This window comes from Trichomycterus rosablanca, chromosome 25 (assembly GCF_030014385.1).
Source record: "Trichomycterus rosablanca isolate fTriRos1 chromosome 25, fTriRos1.hap1, whole genome shotgun sequence".
In the NCBI taxonomy this organism is placed as follows: Eukaryota; Metazoa; Chordata; class Actinopteri; order Siluriformes; family Trichomycteridae; genus Trichomycterus; species Trichomycterus rosablanca.
The window spans coordinates 8,762,422-8,784,236 of record NC_086012.1 but is presented as its reverse complement, the minus strand read 5'-3'; the positions used below and the strand labels follow the sequence as shown (position 1 = coordinate 8,784,236).

The 21,815-nt window shown below is 40.1% G+C and overlaps 1 protein-coding gene across 1 annotated transcript in view; it reads right to left on the bottom strand.

The window, feature by feature from the left end:
* lig1 (ligase I, DNA, ATP-dependent) overlaps positions 1 to 21,815 on the bottom strand; it is a 48,965-nt gene that overhangs the window by 16,176 nt on the left and 10,974 nt on the right. The window contains exons 11-23 of the mRNA XM_062987423.1: positions 19,773 to 19,886; positions 19,208 to 19,374; positions 18,719 to 18,795; positions 18,534 to 18,625; positions 15,074 to 15,173; positions 13,386 to 13,471; positions 13,170 to 13,285; positions 11,610 to 11,705; positions 10,963 to 11,073; positions 7,816 to 7,887; positions 7,506 to 7,650; positions 6,873 to 6,955; positions 6,590 to 6,742 (exon numbers count right to left, since the gene is read on the bottom strand). Of these exons, the coding sequence (XP_062843493.1) occupies positions 6,590 to 6,742; positions 6,873 to 6,955; positions 7,506 to 7,650; positions 7,816 to 7,887; positions 10,963 to 11,073; positions 11,610 to 11,705; positions 13,170 to 13,285; positions 13,386 to 13,471; positions 15,074 to 15,173; positions 18,534 to 18,625; positions 18,719 to 18,795; positions 19,208 to 19,374; positions 19,773 to 19,886 (1,412 nt within the window). The remainder of the gene's footprint in view (positions 1 to 6,589; positions 6,743 to 6,872; positions 6,956 to 7,505; positions 7,651 to 7,815; positions 7,888 to 10,962; positions 11,074 to 11,609; positions 11,706 to 13,169; positions 13,286 to 13,385; positions 13,472 to 15,073; positions 15,174 to 18,533; positions 18,626 to 18,718; positions 18,796 to 19,207; positions 19,375 to 19,772; positions 19,887 to 21,815) is intronic.

The window sequence follows — 21,815 nt, the reverse complement described above, 5'->3', positions numbered from 1 at the left end:
CAAGACCATGATGCTACCACCACCATGCTTGACTGTAGGCAAGATACAGTTGTCTTGGTACTTCTCACCAGGGCGCCGCCACACATGCTGGACACCATCTGAGCCAAACAAGTTTATCTTGGTCTCGTCAGACCACAGGGCATTCCAGTAATCCATGTTCTTGGACTGCTTGTTTTCAGCAAACTGTTTGCTGGCTTTCTTGTGCGTCAGCTTCCTTCTGGGATGACGACCATGCAGACCGAGTTGATGCAGTGTGCGGCGTATGGTCTGAGCACTGACAGGCTGACCTCCCACGTCTTCAACCTCTGCAGCAATGCTGGCAGCACTCATGTGTCTATTTTTTAAAGCCAACCTCTGGATATGATGCCGAACACGTGGACTCAACTTCTTTGGTCGACCCTGGCGAAGCCTGTTCCGAGTGGAACCTGTCCTGGAAAACCGCTGTATGACCTTGGCCACCATGCTGTAGCTCAGTTTCAGGGTGTTAGCAATCTTCTTATAGCCCAGGCCATCTTTGTGGAGAGCAACAATTCTATTTCTCACATCCTCAGAGAGTTCTTTGCCATGAGGTGCCATGTTGAATATCCAGTGGCCAGTATGAGAGAATTGTACCCAAAACACCAAATTTAACAGCCCTGCTCCCCATTTACACCTGGGACCTTGACACCTGACACCAGGGAGGGACAACGACACATTTGGGCACAATTTGGACATGTTCACTGTGGGGTGTACTCACTTATGTTGCCAGCTATTTAGACATTAATGGCTGTGTGTTGAGTTATTTTCAGAAGACAGTAAATCTACACTGCTATACAAGTTGTACACTGACTACTCTAAGTTGTATCCAAGTTTCATGTCTATAGTGTTGTCCCATGAAAAGATATAATGAAATATTTGCAGAAATGTGAGGGGTGTACTCATTTTTGTGATACACTGTATATATATATACATATACAGTGCCTTGCAAAAGTATTCGGTACCCTTGAACTTTTCAACCTTTTGCCACATTTCAGGCTTCAAACATAACGATATGAAATTGTAATTTTTTGTGAAGAATCAACAACAAGTGAAGTGAAGTGGAACGAAATTTATTGGATATTTTAAACTTTTTTTTAGAAATAAAAAGTGGGGCGTGCAATATTATTCAGCCCCTTTACTTTCAGTGCAGCAAACTCACTCCAGAAGTTCAGTGAGGATCTCTGAATGATCCAATGTTGACCTAAATGACTGATGGAGATAAATAGAATCCACCTGTGTGTAATCAAGTCTCTGTATAAATGCACCTGCTCTGTGATAGTCTCAGAGTTCTGTTTAAAGCGCAGAGAGCATCATGAAGACCAAGGAACACACCAGGCAGGTCCGAGATACTGTTGTGGAGAAGTTTAAAGCCGGATTTGGATACAAAAAGATTTCCCAAGCTTTAAACAGCTCAAGGAGCACTGTGCAAGCGATCATATTGAAATGGAAGGAGTATCAGACCACTGCAAATCTACAAAGACCCGGCCGTCCCTCTAAACTTTCAGCTCAAACAAGGAGAAGACTGATCAGAGATGCAGCCAAGAGGCCCATGATCACTCTGAATGAACTGCAGAGATCTACAGCTGAGGTGGAAGACTCTGTCCATAGGACACAATCAGTCGTACACTGCACAAATCTGGCCTTTATGGAAGAGTGGCAAGAAGAAAGCCATTTCTCAAAGATATCCATAAAAAGTCACCTGGGAGACACACCAAACATGTGGAAGAAGGTGCTCTGGTCAGATGAAACCAAAATCAAACTTTTTGGCCACAATGCAAAACGTTATGTTTGGCGTAAAAGCAACACAGCTCATCACCCTGAACACACCATCCCCACTGTCAAACATGGTGGTGGCAGCATCATGGTTTGGGCCTGCTTTTCTTCAGCAGGGACAGGGAAGATGGTTAAAATTTATGGGAAGATGGATGGAGCCAAATACAGGACCATTCTGGAAGAAAACCTGTTGCAGTCTGCAAAAGACCTGAGACTGGGACGGAGATTTATCTTCCAACAAGACAATGAACCAAAACATAAAGCAAAATCTACAATGGAATGGTTCACAAATAAACGTATCCAGGTGTTAGAATGGCCAAGTCAAAGTCCAGACCTGAATCCCATCGAGAATCTGTGGAAAGAGCTGAAAACTGCTGTTCACAAACGCTCTCCATCCAACCTCACTGAGCTCGAGCTGTTTTGCAAGGAAGAATGGGCAAAAATTTCTGTCTCTCGATGTGCAAAACTGATAGAGACATACCCCAAGCGACTTGCAGCTGTAATCGCAGCAAAAGGTGGCGCTACAAAGTATTAACGCAAGGGGGCCGAATAATATTGCACGCCCCACTTTTCAGTTTTTTATTTCTAAAAAAAGTTTAAAATATCCAATAAATTTCGTTCCACTTCACGATTGTGTCCCACTTGTTGATTCTTCACAAAAAATTACAATTTGATATCGTTATGTTTGAAGCCTAAAATGTGGCAAAAGGTTGAAAAGTTCAAGGGGGCCGAATACTTTTGCAAGGCACTGTATATATACTGTATATATACACAGTGGGGAAAATAAGTATTTGATCCCCTGCTGATTTAGTAAGTTTACCCCCTTACAAACACTTGAACAGTCTATAATTTTTATGGAAGGTTTATTTTAACAGAGAGAAAAAAATCCAGAAATTAAAGGTTATAAATTAATTTGTATTTAATTAAGGGAAATAAGTATTTGATCCCCTACCAACCAGCAACAATTCTGACCCCCACAGACCGGTTATGTGCCCATGAGGCACACAAATTAGTCCTGTCCCTGTATAAAAGACTCCTGTCACAGAATCAGTTTCTTCCATTCAAATCACTCGACCACCATGGCGAAGACCAAAGAGCTATCAAAGGACATCAGGGACAAGATTGTAGACCTGCACAAGGCTGGAATGGGCTACAAGACCATCAGCAAGAAGCTTGGTGAGAAAGAGACCACTGTTAGTGCAATAATTCGAAAATGGAAGAAATACAAGATCACAGTCAATTACCCTCGCTCTGGAGCTCCATGCAAGATCTCACCTGGTGGGGTAAGAATGATTCTGAGAAAGGTGAGGTCAGCCCAGAATTACACGGGAGGAGCTTGTCAATGATCTCAAGGGAGCTGGGAGCACAGTCACCAAGAAAACCATTAGTAACACACTTCGCCGTAATGGACTGAGATCCTGCAGTGCCCGCAAAGTCCCTTTGCTCAAGAAGGCTCATGTACAGACCCGTCTGAAGTTTGCCAATGAACACCTGAATGATTCAGAGAAAGCTTGGGAGAATGTGATATGGTCAGATGAGACAAAAATTGACCTCTTTGGCATCAACTCCACTCGCCGTGTTTGGAGGCAGAGAAATGCCCAGTGGGGATGGTGTTCTTGGGGTCATATCCAGCATTTCTCTGCTCCCAGCTCCCTTAAGATCATTGACAAGTTCCTCCCGTGTAATTCTGGACTGACCTAACCTTTCTCAGAATCATTCTTACCCCACCAGGTGAGATCTTGCATGGAGCTCCAGAGCGAGGGTGATTGACTGTGATCTTGTATTTCTTCCATTTTCAAATAATCGCGCCAACTGTGCTCTCTTTCTCAACAAGCTTCTTGCTGATGGTCTTGTAGCCCATTCCAGCCTTGTGCAGGTCTACAATCTTGTCCCTGACGTCCTTTGATAGCTCTTTGGTCTTGCCCATGGTGGTCGAGTGATTTGAATGGAAGAAACTGATTCTGTGACAGGTGTCTTTTAAACAGGGACAGGACTAATTTGTGTGCCTCATGGGCACATAACCGGTCTGTGGGGGTCAGAATTCTTGCTTGTTGGTAGGGGATCAAATACTTATTTCCCTTAATTAAATACAAATTATTTATAACCTTTAATTAATGTTTTTTTTTCTGGATTTTTTGTTGATATTCTGTCTCTCTCTGTTAAAATAAACCTTCCATAAAAATTATAGACTGTTCAAGTCTTTGTAAGGGGGTAAACTTACAAAATCAGCAGGGGATCAAATACTTATTTTCCCCACTGTATAAATATATATACATGGTGAGTCAAAAGTCGCAGGACATATCTGAATTCCCCAGCAAGTAATGGGTGAGGGGGCCTATCTTTTAAGCTATGTCCGGAACATGGCCGCCATCTTGAAAGCCGCCATATTGGATCAAGGGCAAGTTTTTCCAATGGGAAGGTGGTCATGTAGCATATCAGAGAAGACCAGAATTTTCTCAGAAATCGATTGCCGCAATCAGATTTGCAACATCTCTTGTGGTTCAAAAGTTATCAACACAGAAATTTCAAAACTTTTGTTATTCGTTACAGGTAACTGAAGATGGAATTGACGAAAGAAGAGAGGATTGAGGTGATTCTGATGTCCGGGGAATGCAGCTGCCGTATCATAGCCGCAGACTTTAACAACCAACACCCAAAAAGACCACCAATTTCACACAGCACTGTTGCATCCCTCATAGCCAAATTCCGAGAAATCGGGATTGTGGACAACAAGCCACGTAGTGGTCGTCCGAAGACCGCTACCGACGAAGAAACCTCAACAATGGTTTTGGCAGCCTTTGCGAAAAGTCCACGACGCAGCATGCGATGTCTCGCAGCAGAATGTGGTGTCAGCCAGTCATCCCTTGTACGGATTCTTAATACCAATAAGTGGCACCCCTTCAAGATCCAGCTGCAGCAGAAACTATCAGAGGATGACCCTGATAGACGTGTCGAGTTCTGCACCTGGGCGTTAGACCAACATCAACGGGATCCCGCATTTGCAGAGGGCATTCTGTTCAGTGACGAGGCCAATTTTTATGTCAGTGGTGAGGTCAACCGCCAGAACGTGAGGTACTGGAGTGACGAAAACCCTCGCTGGACGGCAGACACCAAAGTTGTAGGTGATGTGAAGGTTATGGTGTGGTGTGGAATATGGGGCACCCGTGTAATTGGACCCATTTTCATCGACCAGACCCTAAATGCTCAGCGCTACCTGACAATGCTACAGGAAACAGTGTTCCCATCCATTCTGACCAAAGATGGCAGTTTCCCCTGTTATTTCCAACATGATGGGGCTCCACCACACTACAGAGCAGGTGTTCGTCAGTGGCTGGATATTCAATTCCCTGGCCGCCCAGATCACCCGACCTCACACCACTCGACTTTTATCTCTGGGGTCATCTCAAACAAATTGTGTATGATGAGAAAATCCGCAACAAACACCACCTTCAGCACCGCATCATGGAGGCTTGTGACAGCATTTCTCCAGAGATTCTCATGCGGGTTCATAACGATTGGATCCAGCGCCTTCAGCTCTGTGTTCAGCACCAGGGACAACACACTGAACATGTAAAATAGCTGTGCATCACAGGGAACGTTCCCGGTTGTTGTTGCAACTTTTCTGTGTTGATAACTTTTGAACCACAAGAGATATTGCAAATCTGATTGCGGCAATCGATTTCAGAAAATTCTGGTCTTCTCCGATATGCTACATGACCACCTTCCCATTGGAAAAACTGTCTAAAATGTTTTAAAAAATGTATGCTCTGCATCACTACCAATGGGGAAACCCGAGTCTAAGACAAGGCACACAACAGGCTAATTCTGGCAAGGGTGGATGAGAGGCAGACACAGAGCTCATGGTCCACGGCCCTCAGCTGCTCCCTGTACTAATTAATGTGATCTTCTGTGTCATCTTATTTAGAGATATCCGACATAGAAGTCTTTTTAGTTCAAAAGCTGTTCCATGCTAGATAATAATTCACGTAACACTCTCAGAATGCATTGCATGTTTTTTGCCTATTTTCATACATCTTTATGTAGCCATATGCTAAGCTCAGCACAATGTTTTTCCTTCCAAACCGATAAATGATTCTTAACCAGTTGTACCTCTTTTGAGATAAACAATAGTATTAGATTTATAACAGAAATGACAGATATTTATTAAGAGAGCCTTTGGTATCCCAGAAAGCAAAAGTAAGTGGTAAGTGCTCCACTTGCTTAACCAAGAACTTACATAAAGTGAAATTAAACAATAACTGATTTTTGTTTTGTGTGTAAAATTTGAACTGACGTGACCAGCAGACTAAAATGGTGCAAAATCAAGGCTAAAGGGCATTTGTATTCAGTTTGATCTGTTAATGGTTTGGATGTTACATTTTGTAAGGTTAATCACTATCACAGTTAATTAGCTAAAGTGAGAAAGCAGAACTAATTAAATCAGGAAAAAAGTTTGGGGGGCAGTATGGAAAATGCAAATAAAATGCAGGCCTAAAATGCAGGATTGGATGTATTTTAACGAATGAAATTAAGTTGACCTAACAAAATATTAAATATCTTGGCTTACTGTCCACAATAAAATAAAATTCTAAATAAATGTAAGAAACACTTTTTTATTGCATTTTCCACACGGTCACAACTTTTTCTAATTGGGGGTTGTATTATGTAAACCCATTTTGTGATGCTGTTAGTGTCTGTATTCAAGTGTCGGTTTCATCTTGTTATAAAAAGCCCTCCTTGTGCTCAAATAGTGCTCCATGTGAATGAATGACAGTAAGAAATGTGTTATTTATTTTACCTTGCAGACAGACTGAAACTCCTCATTGTCCTCATCATAGCAGGCCAGCAAGAAACCCCCATAGGTTCCTGCTCTTTTACCTTTTCCCAGATATGCCCCAATCACACACAGATCCACTGTGTCCCCCACACCCTCCAGATAATCCTTCTTAAGCTAATGGGGATGGCAGAAAAAAGAGAATAAAAGGCAAGGGAGAGATATATCAAGAGGATGCGAAAGAACAAGACGAAACAAAAAAATAAGTGGATGACAAGTCAATGTCAAAAGTGTGTGGGTAATCTACCTTAAGCCAGTTATGAGAGCGCTTAGCAATTTCGTAAGTGGCATCTTTTTCCAAGGTCTTCACCATCAAGCCTTCACAAGAGTCTGGTAAAGAAAGCAAAGAAAGATCAGGCTCACAATATAAAAGCTGATACATTTTATGCCCACTGCAGCATCAATACACTTCTTATGCAAGTTTACCATTTTCTAAAATAATTTTCTTTCTTCAAGACTTCAGTGAAGCTGAAATATCAAACCCTACAATGATTATTATATTATTTATTAAATTTTGACATATAAAAACAAACAGCTGAATGCATCAGTTCTCTTAATCAGGTTTGCTTACTGATTTTAACGGAAAACTTGTGTAATAACATATGTATGTAGTATTATGCCCATTTTTTATTAATCACTTATTACTTATTCCTGCACACATGAATAACCTGCACTTTTTTAAACTAATAATTCTATTTAATCTTTGCTTTTATGAGATCTAGGGCCTGTGGAGCACACTTGCTAGACAAATTTTACAAACAAGATTACCCAAATCATTAAAACAAAATGCATAGACAACCAAATCAAGAAGTGTTTTAACATTTTCTTTTGTTGCTAATTTAAAATGTTTTGGATTAAACATTTAATGCATGACAATCACCTCTGATGGACTGCTCTAGGAACTCAGCAATGGTTTCGGTGTTGTCACAGTCAAGAGAACGAGCAAAGACAAACTCCCCCTCTTTTTCCTCAAAACTCTCCCTCAACAGAGTTCGGCGCTTACTCAACGGCTCCCGCACAAGAGACTAAAGCGAGGGGGGATATAAAGGCAAGCAGAGTAATTAAAAAACAGCTAAAAATGCTATTGCATATCAAATAAATGCATTTGAATTTTTTAGAATGTATTTTTTAAAATGCCTGTAAATGTATAAATGTATGCATTAATAAAATACAAAGAATCGTTTTCCTACCTCTCCATTGAGGTATAGCAGATCAAAGGCGTACACACACACCTGCACTTTAATCTCGGACGCATCTACATCCTGAAATGTCCACAAAACCATTACATTCCTCCTACTCCCTATCTCCCCTCCATCTGTCCATCCTTCCTCTCTGCTGTAGCCTTTCCTGCACCCAATTCTTTTAATGTCCGTTTATTCTTTTACATTCAGTATGTCAATCTCTCTTTGTACATTTAAGTAAAACCTGAATAAAGGATGTTTACAATAAATGAGCATAGCTGCTGCAATTCCCTAAACATCTTAACAATTAAACTGTAGATCACTTAAACATTATAAACATCCACACAATACATTTATCCATTAGGCTGGCAAATTAACACTGACAAATAGATATGCAGAATAGAATTGTTTAAACTGTCAACTCTTTGGTAAATTAAACACTTTGCAATCCTGGTGAGCAGAAATGACATGTTGACGCATAATTCTGATATGCATGCAACATCAAAAAATTAATCAAACCAGGCAACATACAGACAATGTTTTATTGTCTAGTTTTTCAGAGTCTGTGGCTACACTGAAGTCTCTGATTTCAGTTATTCGCAGACAGGGGTTTAACTCGATGTGGTTTTCTACTGTTGTAGTGTGGTCATCTAAATTTCTGTAGCCTTTCTGTCAGCTCATACCAGTCTGGCCTTTTTCCTCTGATCTCAACTACAAGCCATTTCTGAACACAAAACAGCAGTTTACATGTACAATTTACAACTTACAGAAGATATAATTAACAGTATATATTAGGGCTGGGTATCGCCACTAATTTCCTGGATCGATTCGATTCCGATTCACAAGGTCCCGATTCGATTTGATCTTCGATTTTCGATTTTATTTTCGATTCAATTTCGATTCAACACATTTAGGCATATTTGAGTTACATTAACAGGTTTTGTTTAAATATGTACAGATGTTCAGAGAACGAATGTGATAATTGTACAAAAAACTCATTATTAAAAATATTTGTGTATTTTGTTTACATAAATAATTAATCCAAAACAGAAAACAGTAACATTCATTTTTTATTATTATTTTATATGTCTGACACGCTACAACATTGTAAATGTAATGTAAACATACACCTGGCTGTTGAACAGCTTATGCCAAGTTTACACTACACGACACTCTGATTAACACCAGGTCGCTGTAATGTTCACACTACACGACTGATCGGCGATGGGGGGTTTTACACTACACCATCTATCACCAGGGGGAATCACAGGTGAGCTTCTCTGGTCTCCAAAACTACGTTTTGTCACGAAAACACACGTGAGAAGTGATGAAAGGTTTAATGATACCACGTCCAAACATGCACATCAACAAGTAGCGAGCGATCAAAGTTTGTGCGCTGATGAAATAAATGAATCTGAGTGGATTTGGCAACACGAGCAGCATGGCTTGTTCTATAGTGAGTTGGAGGTTAATAAATATTTTGTTTTGTAGTGAATGATCAGGTCAGAAATACTGTAAAACTCGTGTACTGATGTATTCTGTTTTGATCGCAGAGCGAACACCGAGTTCCTCCCGAATCCAGCACCGACCCGTCGCCGAGCGAAAATCAGTGCAAAAAGTTGTGTAGTGGTCATAACTTGAGCTTCTGCCATGCTAAACTGATGTGCAGGTCAGATCTCGTTGCATGAAAAAACACTGGCTGGTAACGCGAAATTAAATGGGGTAACAGATTTCCGTGTACACCGTAAAAAGGGGCGTATTTAAAAGATCGATCTCGCGTTTATATGAATCGATATCGGATCGTTCAAATAAAGATCGATTCGAATCGAAAAATCGATTTTATAAACCCACCCCTAGTATATATAAACACAGTTGTAATAAAAAAATATTAAAGTCCCCCAAATTAGGGGATTTCTAAAAAAATTTTTTCTGCAAAGCTAGATTGTGCTTTAAATTAAGTATCTATCATCAAAATAATCCAGCAAATTAACCAAAAATTTTTATTTTGCAGCAGCCAGATATTGGATCTTTGTGGAAACATTGAGACTTGACTATTATCAACATGCTTAATTGTTTTGAGTCAATGTGGTATCAATCTGTATGTCAACTATGTAGCCTTATTTTAAATGTAGTTTCAATAGTTGTCTTTGACTTTATAAAGTATTAGTCTTTTGAAGGTGTGGTCTTTTTTGATCTGCCTTATCATGGTTTTAATACAAGTAAACCAGTTGGACATGTACACAATTTCTTTTTAATTTTTACAACATTGTTATAGCAGACAAAACAACTACAATGTCAGAAGTTATGATTAACTGTTCAGGCTCCACCTCTCACAAGTTTTTTTTTTTTAATGCATTTTCTCTTCTTTTTCTCCCGATTTTTAGCACGTCCAATTTTTACCCAATTGCGTTATGCTTCCTCTCCACTAATGCTGACCCCCGCCCTGATTATAGAGAGCGAGACGCTCCCTCTGACACGTGTAAGTAGCCAACTGCATCTTTTCACCTGCACAAGGCCATTCATATGCAGATCAGCTTTGTGTACGGAGAGCCACACCCTGATCGCTTTATCCCTCAACTCTGTTCAGATGCCATCAATCAGCCAGCAGAGGTCATAACTGCATCAGTTATGAGGTCCCTATCCAGCCTTTCCCACCCTGTATGAACAACAAGCCAATCGTTGTTCCTGTAGCCACCCAGTCCAGCCAGATGGCAGAGCTGAGTTTCGAACCGACGAGTTTGAAATGTCAGCTCTGGTGTGCTAGCGTGTTTTACTGCTGCACCACCTGAGCGGCCTCACAAACCTAAATTAAACAATAAGTTTAACCAAATGTCAGATGCATGCACTATTAAGACTACACAAATAATCATTCTTAATGTTAGATGTAATTTTGTAATTGGCGGCTTAATTCTGACCAGCAGACTGCCAGACAGCATTAGATCATCTAAAATAATTAGTAATCATCTTTTTTAATCAAGCAGAACAATTTTTAAATGGTACATTATGGTCTACTGCTTCCTAACTGAACAGAATGCTCCAATGACTATCAGGGTCACTCAAACTGATAGTACAATTTAATTATTAATCACAGCTACATTAATAATTATACTAATTGTTAAATGATATAACAAAAGTCTCCTCATCACTGATGATTACCTTTCTTTTGCGTGTGGTTAGAACCTGAAAGGGCTGAATCTGCTTTTTTTCTTTGTCCCATGCCACAGCCTCTGTGTCCAATACACAGCTACGCACTATATCTTTTTTTACCTAAGAAACAGGCAACAAGACCAAAATCAGTACATAAACTTGTGGTGTATGTGTAAAGACCCACAGATAAGAAGCAGCCAATGTCTAGGTAAGCTATTGATTTATCTTGCACATCATACAAGGGGAAAATACAAGGCAAATAAGGGAACTGAACCAAGGGACCAAGAGTAAAATAAACACACAAAAAAGATGCTACAGAGAGATGGACAGAGTATTAGATGGACAGAGTACCGGATAGACTTGAGCTTATTAAACTGAGAGTTGCAGACTTGCTGATAGGAGGAACACCAGGATGAAGTGAGTGACTTGTTGCAGGAATGTAAGCAAGACAAGAGATAAACATGAGAGGGGGGAAAAAAGGGTGTCCTTGTATGCGTCAACACTAGTATGGCCAGTAATTCATTATCCACTTTTAACAGCTGCATGTGCCAGCCTGTGTGTGTGTGTGTGTGTGTGTGTGTGTGTGTGTGTGTGTGTGTGTGTGTGTGTGTGTGTGTGTGTATGTGTGTGTGTGTGTGTGTGTGTCTGTGTAAGACCTGAGGAATACGTGAAATGATGTCAGGGTATTTGCTGGTGTTGTCCTCTTGATTTCGACTAAAAATACGAACCTCACCACTCTCAAGAATGTGGATCTATCAAATACACAAAAATTATTTTGGTTAATGATTTAAAAGAAATTTACAATGTTCATGCTGCACAATCATTTTAATTGTGATTTGTGATTTAATTGTGAATGGTGCTTGGCATGCTACTAATTAAAAGGACACTAGATTTTGTTTGAATGATTAAGCTGGAATCTGGACCACAATATTAGTGGAAACAAGCAATTCAGTATTACGGAGCGTAAGAAAACAAAAAAGAAGTAAAAGTAAAGTGCCGGTTTTATTGTATTTTTATACTGATTTTTAACTGTTTTTCAATTGTATTTCCGTGTTTTTATATTATACTTATATGTTATTTTTAGTGTACACGTGTCAAAAACAACCCCATTATTTTACATTAGCCTAAAATATATGCAGTTCTACGAGACCATGGAACGCATTAACAGGTTTCCCATACATCCTCATGGAAAAAAATACCTTGAAACTCAACGCCTTGAAAAGTCGACACCACTCCCACAATCAACTGACGTCAACTTTCAAGGTACCACTGTATATCCAATTGCCCAGTTAAATCTCTCCTTTACTGCTGCAGACCCCTACCCTGACTGAGAAGGGCCGTAATTAGCACACACACCCTATAACAGTTGTGCAGTAACCAAGCGTTTTTAACTGCACAAGTTGGGTTCACAGAGAGCAGTATAGCGTGCAAAAATTCATGCATCGCTCTCTATTATTCATTATTATTATTCATTTACGTGCAGGTTCCACTGACCAGCCAGCGGAGGCTGCAATTGCAGCAGCAACGATACATTTCTTCAGGTTTCCCTCCCTCAGGCACAGCCTCTGTGTAGGCACCCGGCCAGCCCATAACAGAGCTGTGATTTAAACTCTAAAAACTCAATACTGGTTTAAGCATCCTTTTTTGCCTTGCCAAACTAAGCAATGTCCTAACTGTTTTACACCTCGCTGTGAAACCTATTGCCACACCTTCAAAGATAAAGTATGTGAAAGCATATTTCTGCAAATAACCTGTTTTTACTGTTTTAAGTGCATAGCACAGAGGGTGTACCTGTCTATGAAATACCTGTATTTTTAATATGCTAGCTGCATAAAACTGTGAAAATGAGTAACACTAGGTACTTGTCTTAATTTCTTGGCCAGGTTAGGGAGTTTGTAGCTGTAGAGGAGATACAACTGGGTAGTTAGATACAATTAATTAGATTTAGAAAAAAGGAAAAACATATTATACATTTACCAATTGTATATGTGCAAATCACTTACACCCTGGCACAGTAGTAATGATAATATTTGGCTTGTTTTTTTTTTCAGAGCCACTGAGGTTTAGTGTGATGATAGATAACAACACATATCACCAACATAAATAAAACACACCAGGAGAATATTGAACATTAACATCTTTCAAGATTTGCCTTCTCTGGTCTCGGGATAGTGTTAAAATGAGAATGGGCAGGTTGTTGTGTTTGTTACACACACCTGTGCTCTTTCTCCATCATACTTGTACTCGCAGGTGAAAGCTGCCTCATCAAATCTCTTCATCACCTCCCCAACTCCCTTTGTGGGGTGAGCCAGCATGGGACGCAAAGGGACACCTATAGAACACACACAAACAAGCTGTCACCACACATCATACATATTATATAGAGCACACTTGTAGCTAACAGGACATCAGCATTATATCTGTCCGATTACCTGGAGTGAGTTTGCAGTGATTGGGCAGCTCATTAATGCCCACCTTTAACATGACTGGAATGATGGCATCATAGTTTGGCATTTCACTAAAACGATAAAAGGAAAAGCAGGTGAATTATACTGTAAGGTGTATACTGGGATTTTAGCTAAAAAGTTTGTGCCACATTAACTTTTGAAATTTGTGTAGTTATGAATACTGCATATTAAGGATGGTATGATTAACCAGTGACTGGGAATGACTGTCAAGGTTAATGCTGTCAGATAAAAATGTCATTTTAATTGTAATTCCAACAGCTGACACGTTATGTAAATTGAAAGCAAAGCTACAGAGCTCACAGGCTGTAAATAGTGCAGAAGTGGCATTAAATTATTACGTAAAGGTGGTGGATGGTATTTAGCAGCTAAAAGTTGTTTTTTCCTTCTGCTGTGTAGATGGTGCTTCCGTAGTGCAGTCAAGACTAGACTATGGCATTATAAAGTTCTTTGACATTTAGTTTTTAGCAGTTGAATGTGTTGTATTAAAGAAAGCTTGCTGTTCATTACTATTTTGACTTAGTAATTAGCAATTTAGTAATGAACATACATACAATTATGATACATTTTCCACCCAGAAGTAAGTCTGGTTCTGTGTGTAGCTTTTATTATTTGCAGTAATGGTTGCAGGCTGGCTTAAAAACAGTTTGTATTGTCTATTTTAGTTTTTTTATTTATGGATAGTTGCAGCTGGTGTCCTATTGTAGAGGTCATCTTTTGCTACATATGCAGTGGTCATCCACACAAACAGCTCATGAAGAACTAGGGACTCCTAGTTCTTGTGTGCGGAATTCTGAGAATGTGTTATTTATTCTGACTTTAAACTTTCTGTCTGTCGGGAAGTTTGATGTAAAGCAGGCCATTGTACACTTTGGTCTTTGCTTTTTAAACTGTTGTGTTCCAGGAACCATACTAGTTGACAGTTTGCCATCCTTTGCATAGACAGCTTGTCAAAGCTTTAGGTCCTTGTGGTCATTCCAAGGCTTGGGTTTGAATATATCTGTCGATTCTTCCACTGTGCTGGAATATTGCTGGTAGATGATATGGTTATGTTATTCAGAAGCAGTGAGAGCAGTGTGAGGTATTTCAGAAATTGTGAATTTAGAAATAGTGTATCATAATCAAATCAACGACAGTGTTGTCTAAATTGTAAATGGCTAAAAAGAGGTCTTTTGTTGTAAAAGGATTAGCTGTTTCTGTGTTAAATTTTGGATTGATTTCCTTGATTCTATATATTGTGTATTATGTTCCAGGCCGTTTGTGTTAAAGTATTAATTTTGAGGACTGAAAATGTAGTGGGGTATGTACTGAAAAAAAATCCTGCTTTCTTCTGCTCTCCATCTGTGATTTTGCACTCATCATTGAACTATGGGTTTTATGGTTTTTGAGTTTTGATGTTTTGGGACTGTCTCTGCATGCCATTTCATAGGGACTGAACTTACATCACTTGAAAAACAAGATGCTTGTTTTATAGTCACAACCAGAGTTACTATTACTGGGAAGTGGTCGCTACAGCATATGTCATCCAATCTCTTTCAGGTGGTGTCAAGGAAAATTTCTGGAGGGTTTATTGTGTGGTCTTATATGTGTCCTGGCAGTAGGTAGGTACTGATTCTGTTGTTTAACAAAAAGGTCTCTTGCATTAATTGGTGTACCAATAAGTTTGTTTCAGAATAAGTCCCTTCTCTTCAAGCCACGCTCTTCTGCTTTCTGTACTCATCCCCTTTCCTGCATCAATCACTGCTGGTGGAAACTCTGAACACACACACACACAAAGACACACAAGTATCAGTTTAAAACTGACCTATCTTGTTGGGAAATGTATCACAAAATATACAAAAATATTGAATTCTATAATCCTAAAATTTGAGATGTCAGGAGAGCCAAAATGTTTTGTTTGCGATGTTTTATATCAATTCCTTGATGTGCGCTGCTCCGTGCGGCTGCCAGTCACAGTCTCTCCGTGTTTGTCTTTTTTGTCTGTTTTTGTGGTTATTTTGTCTTTCCCCCGAACCTTTGTCATGTTTATGGACATTTTCATGCAGCTTTTTTAAGTTAAGGTTTTTTAAAGTTCTTTAAGTTACTTTTTAGAGAGTTTTTTTCGGACTTCGCTCGCAACATGTCTCGTCGCATTGTCTACTCGCGGGATCAGCTAATCGCGCTGCGGAAGACGCCGGCTTTGTTTACATCTAGACGGAGATCCCAGCAGAACTGAGACGGCCGTATCGTGGATGTAGAGCTGGGAACAAGCGGCGGGAGAGGAGAAGGAGTTATAAACCTTGTCTACCTTCTATCATCATGGGAAACGTGCAATCACTGGTGAATAAGACGGACGAACTTTCCGCGCTGATCTGGACACAGCGAGAGTACCGTGGGTGCAGCATCTTATGCTTTACGGAATCCTGGCTGAAGCAGAATGTACCGGACTCTCATGACATGAATGTTCCTTCCCCCAACCACACTCCGGACCAGTCAAGCAGCAGGGTACCAACTTTTACTGCTGACCAGGTGAAGAAAGAGCTGAAGAAACTCAAGCAGTGTAAAGCAGCTGGACCGGATGGCATTCAGCCTAAGGGATTAAAACTAGGTGCTGAGCAGCTGTGTGGAGTCCTTCAGCACATCTTCAACCTGAGCTGCAGCCTAGGAAAGGTCCCACTCAGGTGGAAAACTTCTTGTGTGGTTCCTGTCCCCAAGAAGAAGCAACCAGTGGCGCTAAATGACTACCGTCCTGTTGCTCTGACCTCCCACGTGATGAAGACACTGGAAAGACTGATGCTGGGCCACCTGAGATCACTGGTAGGAGCTGACCTGGACCCCCTGCAGTTTGCATATCAGGACGGCATTGGAGTGGATGATGCTGTTTTCTATCTGCTGGACTGAATGTACTCCCATCTAGACACTACAGGCAGCACTGTGAGGATTATGTTTTTTGATTTCTCCAGTGCATTCAACACCTTACAGCCTGTCTTACTTGGGGAGAAGCTTCGGCAGATGAAGGTGGATGGGTCTATCATCTCATGGGTAATGGACTACCTGACTGGTAGACACCAGTTTGTGCGATTGCAGGGCTGTGTTTCAGACATGGCCATGTGCAGTACGGGGGCTCCCCAGGGGACTGTATTAGCACCGTTCCTGTTTAACATCTACACCTCGGATTTCAGATACAACTCTGGCACATGCCATCTACAGAAATTCTCAGATGACACGGCCATCGTGGGGTGTATCAGGAATGGGCAGGAGGCTGAATACAGGAAGCTGGTTTCAGACTTTGTTGACTGGTGTACACTGAACAAACTGCAGCTCAACATCAGTAAGACAAAGGAGATGGTGGTGGACTTCAGGAAACTCAGACCTCCCCTGGCACCAGTCACTATCAATGGAGCAGAAGTGGAGGTGGTTGACACAAGTACCTGGGTGTGCACTTGGACAACAAACTGGACTGGAGTTTTAACACCTGTGCAGTGTTCAAGAAAGGACAGAGAGTCGTTTGTACTTTCTGAGGAAACTGAGGTCCTTTGGAGTGTGCACTAAACTCCTATGGACATTCTACCAATCTGTTGTTGCTAGTGCCTTATTTTATGCTGTTGTGTGCTGGGGCAACAGCATCAAAAAGGTGCAATGAACAAAATAAACTAACTAATGAAGAAGGCTTGCTCTGTTGTTGGAGTCAAATTGGACACTCTGGAAGAAGTATCGAAAAACCGGACACTCAATAAGCTGCTTTCTATTATGGACAAAACATCACACCCCCTGCACACTACAGTGGAGCAACAGAGAAGCACGTTCAGTGGTAGACTGATACAGCTGCGCTGTACTAAAGAGCGCCGTGTTAGATCTTTTCTTCCCACTGCAGTAAGACTCTACAATGATTCTCCTCATTACAGAAACACTACGGATCTCATGCCACCCAAACAGTGTTGATTATTTTTTTGCAGTGCAATATCTTTATCTCTTTTAGTGCAATATACTTTGGTAAAATAATATATTTATATATTTTTCTCTTAGTGCAATAATACGTATGCTGCTGTTTTTGATAATGTCCTGTCTTTTTGCCTATGCCCTGTTATGTTTAATTGTGTTGTTTTTTGTCTGTCTTCCCTTGTGTAATTGTACTGTAATTTGTAAATTGTAACTTATAATTGTGTAATTTGTAAAGAACTGTGACACTGCAATTTCCTTCGGGATCAATAAAGTGTTATCTTATCTTCCGTACATGCCTAATTTAACTAAATAGCTAACTAAAGGTTAGAAATGTGTTTAGGCCATGCCACAAGTAAACACAATTACGTATTATTTATGTATTTAATACATTTTGATGTGTGTTATTTTTGTGACATCACAACACGCTTATGCACTCTTAGATCAGGATTACTCTTGTAATTAACTGAGCAAACATGTAACTTGGCTACAGCATGTATGTATTTAAGTCCTTTGAAATACATGTGCTGCCTCCAGGAGATACAGTTCATGGGGTTACAGTCATGGCAGTAGTGTAAGAGAAGAAAAGGACTTTGAAAGCAGCAAAAAAAGAGCCAAATTAAACGTTATAAATAAATACCAGGTTGACTAAGAAATGATCAAGACTAGCTGGAGAAATGTAAACAAGCTAGTCAGACTTTCAGCTTATTTATTTCAAAAAGCTGGATAATAGCATCAGTCTCGATGGTAAAAAATTCCTTGCGGCTTCCCTTGTGCAAGTCAACCGAATAGAGACTAAGATGTAGTTTTTAACATTTTAAAATGCAGCTTTTGTTTTCAGTTGAAAACAGGTCTGGCATATAGAAAGGCCAGTCTAGCACCTAGACATTAATAATGCAGCAATGCAGAATACGGCTTACAGTTGTCATGTTGAAAAACATGATTTCTAAAGAAGCATCTATATCTAGTATCAAAAAGTTTGCATCTTAACAGTTAAAAAGGTCGTCAGACCACCGTAAACACTTCCACTGTGCATTGGTCCTTTTCAGATGAGCCTGAGGCCAAAGTTGTCATGCCATTTCTGGACATTGTTGACAAGTGACCACCAATGGACACAATAAAGATCTAACTAGCAACTGTGGAATATAAGACTAAAGGTGTTATTTAACAACACTGATTTGAACAGTAAATATTTACCTTGACCTGGTGGAGTCAGACACACTGCCTGACTAAGAGCTGCTAAGACACTTTGTTCAGCCAAGCCAATCCGCAGTTTCCCTGCTAATGACCTGTCAGTCAAGACACATTATCAAACACCACAGAAATAATTCAGTAACTGATATGCAAAGTGCCATTTATCAAAGTGAAATGGCATCACTAACCGTACAATGTATCTGGCCTCTGAGAAACGACAAGCTACAAACAGACCCTTGATGATGTCAATTTTCTTATTCATTGCCTGGTAAAAGAGGAAGAGAGATTAAAGAAAACATAGGAAACTATAAGTACAAAAGCATGGATGGGAATGTAGAGGGACTGCATTTAGAAACATTAAAAAGAAAAGCACTGAAGTGTGTTTAAAAATTAGTGGGCTTGTGTTTGGCGTTCTTACATTGAAAATGTCTTGAAATCATTACATAACGTTTGAGTTGCAGTTTTCTCAATTTACGACACATGCAAGCTGTCTTATGTATTAGCATTAAGAAATATCAGTGCACTCGCAGTGTTGCAGCCAGTGGTTTTGCAGCGTCACATAAAAGACTAAAACGCAATATGTGCTTAAGCTGGTGGTGAGCAAAGTGCAGCATGCTTATCCTGTTAAAGGCACCTAACTAACCTTCTGTGAACTATTCGATCATCTCTGTACTTACAGAATTGCCACTCATGTTGCCAATCTCCTTCAGTTTGGTAAACACCCCGGTTGCTGTCAAATTTGCCGGTGCAAACATCATTCGCTGGTTGCTACGTGAAGTCTCGGCCACCAAACCCAGGTCCCCTTTTTCCTGTGCCTCTGCCCTTATTTTGTCTAGCTGTCGTCCTGGTAAAAATGTAAACAAGATATAAAGTCTTTCATTCATTTTCCTGTCACAGTGGGTCAGGTGCCACTGGGAAACACTGAGCTCAATGCAGGTTGACAACCTAGACAAGGAATTGCAAGGCCAAACTATTGCAGGACAACAAAATTATGCAGTCACACACTCAAAGCTATGAAGGGCAAATTAGAGCAACAAATACACCTTTGTCATGTTTCTGGGAGGTGGAATTAAACAGTGTTGAAAGAAATGGACAGAAAATGTCAAACCCTGTACAGGCAAGCATGCAATTAACATTTAATCACATTTTACAGTAGACGAGACTGAGAAAAAGCAACCAACTAATCACATTAATAAAAGTACTTTATTCTTCGTTTTAAAGAAGTGTTTGTGGTGTGCTCACCAGTTGCCTGTGCAACAGCCTTCATCAGCACAGTCTCCCCAACACCCAACTCGAGCCCCTGGTAGGCAGGGCCAAGCTGGTTCAGGCACAGATACACACAGCACAAAAGGTCATCTAAAAGCAATAAAGTAAGATACCGTTACAATTCTACAATTCTCACAGAGCAAACAGGAAAAAAAGTAGGTCATCAGAGTTGCATATTTTCAAATTAAATTATAAACTAGAAAATTTCACAGTTTTGTTGATTGTTTTTGTTCTATTGTGACCTAACGGGAGCAGCCAAAAGAAATAATTTAACTTTGTTATTCTTTCATTTCAGAACCAGAATCTTTATAAAATAAACAGTACAATTTCAAACTTCAGAGAGACTTCATGGTCTGGTGTTCACGTAGTGTGTTGGCCATAAAGTGTATTTTTGGATGGAGCTGTGGGATCTTTTGTGTTAAATTTTTGATCACAGCAATCAGGTGGTGCAGCGCAGCACACCCCTGCTGCGTGTTGGAAATCATAATTTCAAATTTTAGGGATCCACACAAACACAGTAGTCCAGGTGTCTGCACAAGTGGGTCTTATGGAGCTTAGTGTAGGTCTACCTATCAGATACTGGTGATCTGACTGTCCATGATTAGATCAGGGGCTGTGCAACGAATACACAATCAGGAATTGAAAATGAGTAGTTTAAAAGATAAAAAGGGGAAAATTAACTAAAAAAATAATCAGACTGTTTAAATCTATTGGGCTCCTTTTTTGCTGAAACTGTGAAGGTTTCAATTTAGATTTTCAAGTAAACTTTATTTATTTATTTGAAATTTACACCACTCAAATGAACTTTAAAAGCTGCAAAAATAACATTTATAATGCTTGTCTGGTTACTTTTATCTTTGGTAAGAATAACCTGCAGGTACTTAGTGTACCACAAATGTATAAATTAGTTCAGGTTTCACATAAGTGAAAATAAGTGGGGCGAGTCAGACAAAACTAATATGTAAATAAGAGTTGGCTCATTATACATAAAGTGCATACGAATCAACTCAAACTTTAGATACAACTCATTTACTATTAACTGAATCATCCAGCCAATATAAAACATTTAGACACAAAACCTTTAAAAGAGCAAACCCTTAAAATGACACCTCAGTGTCTAAGAGCTGAATTTGAGAAAAAAAAAATCAATCAAACTTCACTAAACATCTTCCAAGCACTACTGCTAAAGGCTTTCTTGATTTATCAGAAATTACAAAGATACAGTGTATCACAAAAGTGAGTACACCCCTCACATTTCTGCAGATATTTAAGTATATCTTTTCATGGGACAACACTGACAAAATGACACTTTGACACAATGAAAAGTAGTCTGTGTGCAGCTTATATAACAGTGTAAATTTATTCTTCCCTCAAAATAACTCAATAAACAGCCATTAATGTCTAAACCACCGGCAACAAAAGTGATTACACCCCTAAGAGACTACACCCCTAAATGTCCAAATTGAGCATTTTCCCTCCAAAATGTCATGTGACTCGTTAGTTACTAGGTCTCAGGTGTGCATAGGGAGCAGGTGTGTTCAATTTAGTGGTACAGCTCTCACACTCTCTCATACTGGTCACTGAAAGTTCCAACATGGCACCTCATGGCAAAGAACTCTCTGAGGATCTTAAAAGACGAATTGTTGCGCTACATGAAGATGGCCAAGGCTACAAGAAGATTGCCAACACCCTGAAACTGAGCTGCAGCACAGTGGCCAAGATCATCCAGCGTTTTAAAAGAGCAGGGTCCACTCAGAACAGACCTCGCGTTGGTCGTCCAAAGAAGCTGAGTGCACGTGCTCAGCGTCACATCCAACTGCTGTCTTTGAAAGATAGGCGCAGGAGTGTTGTCAGCATTGCTGCAGAGATTGAAAAGGTGGGGGGTCAGCCTGTCAGTGCTCAGACCATACGCCGCACACTACATCAAATTGGTCTGCATGGCTGTCACCCCAGAAGGAAGCCTCTTCTGAAGTCTCTACACAAGAAAGCCCGCAAACAGTTTGCTAAAGACATGTCAAC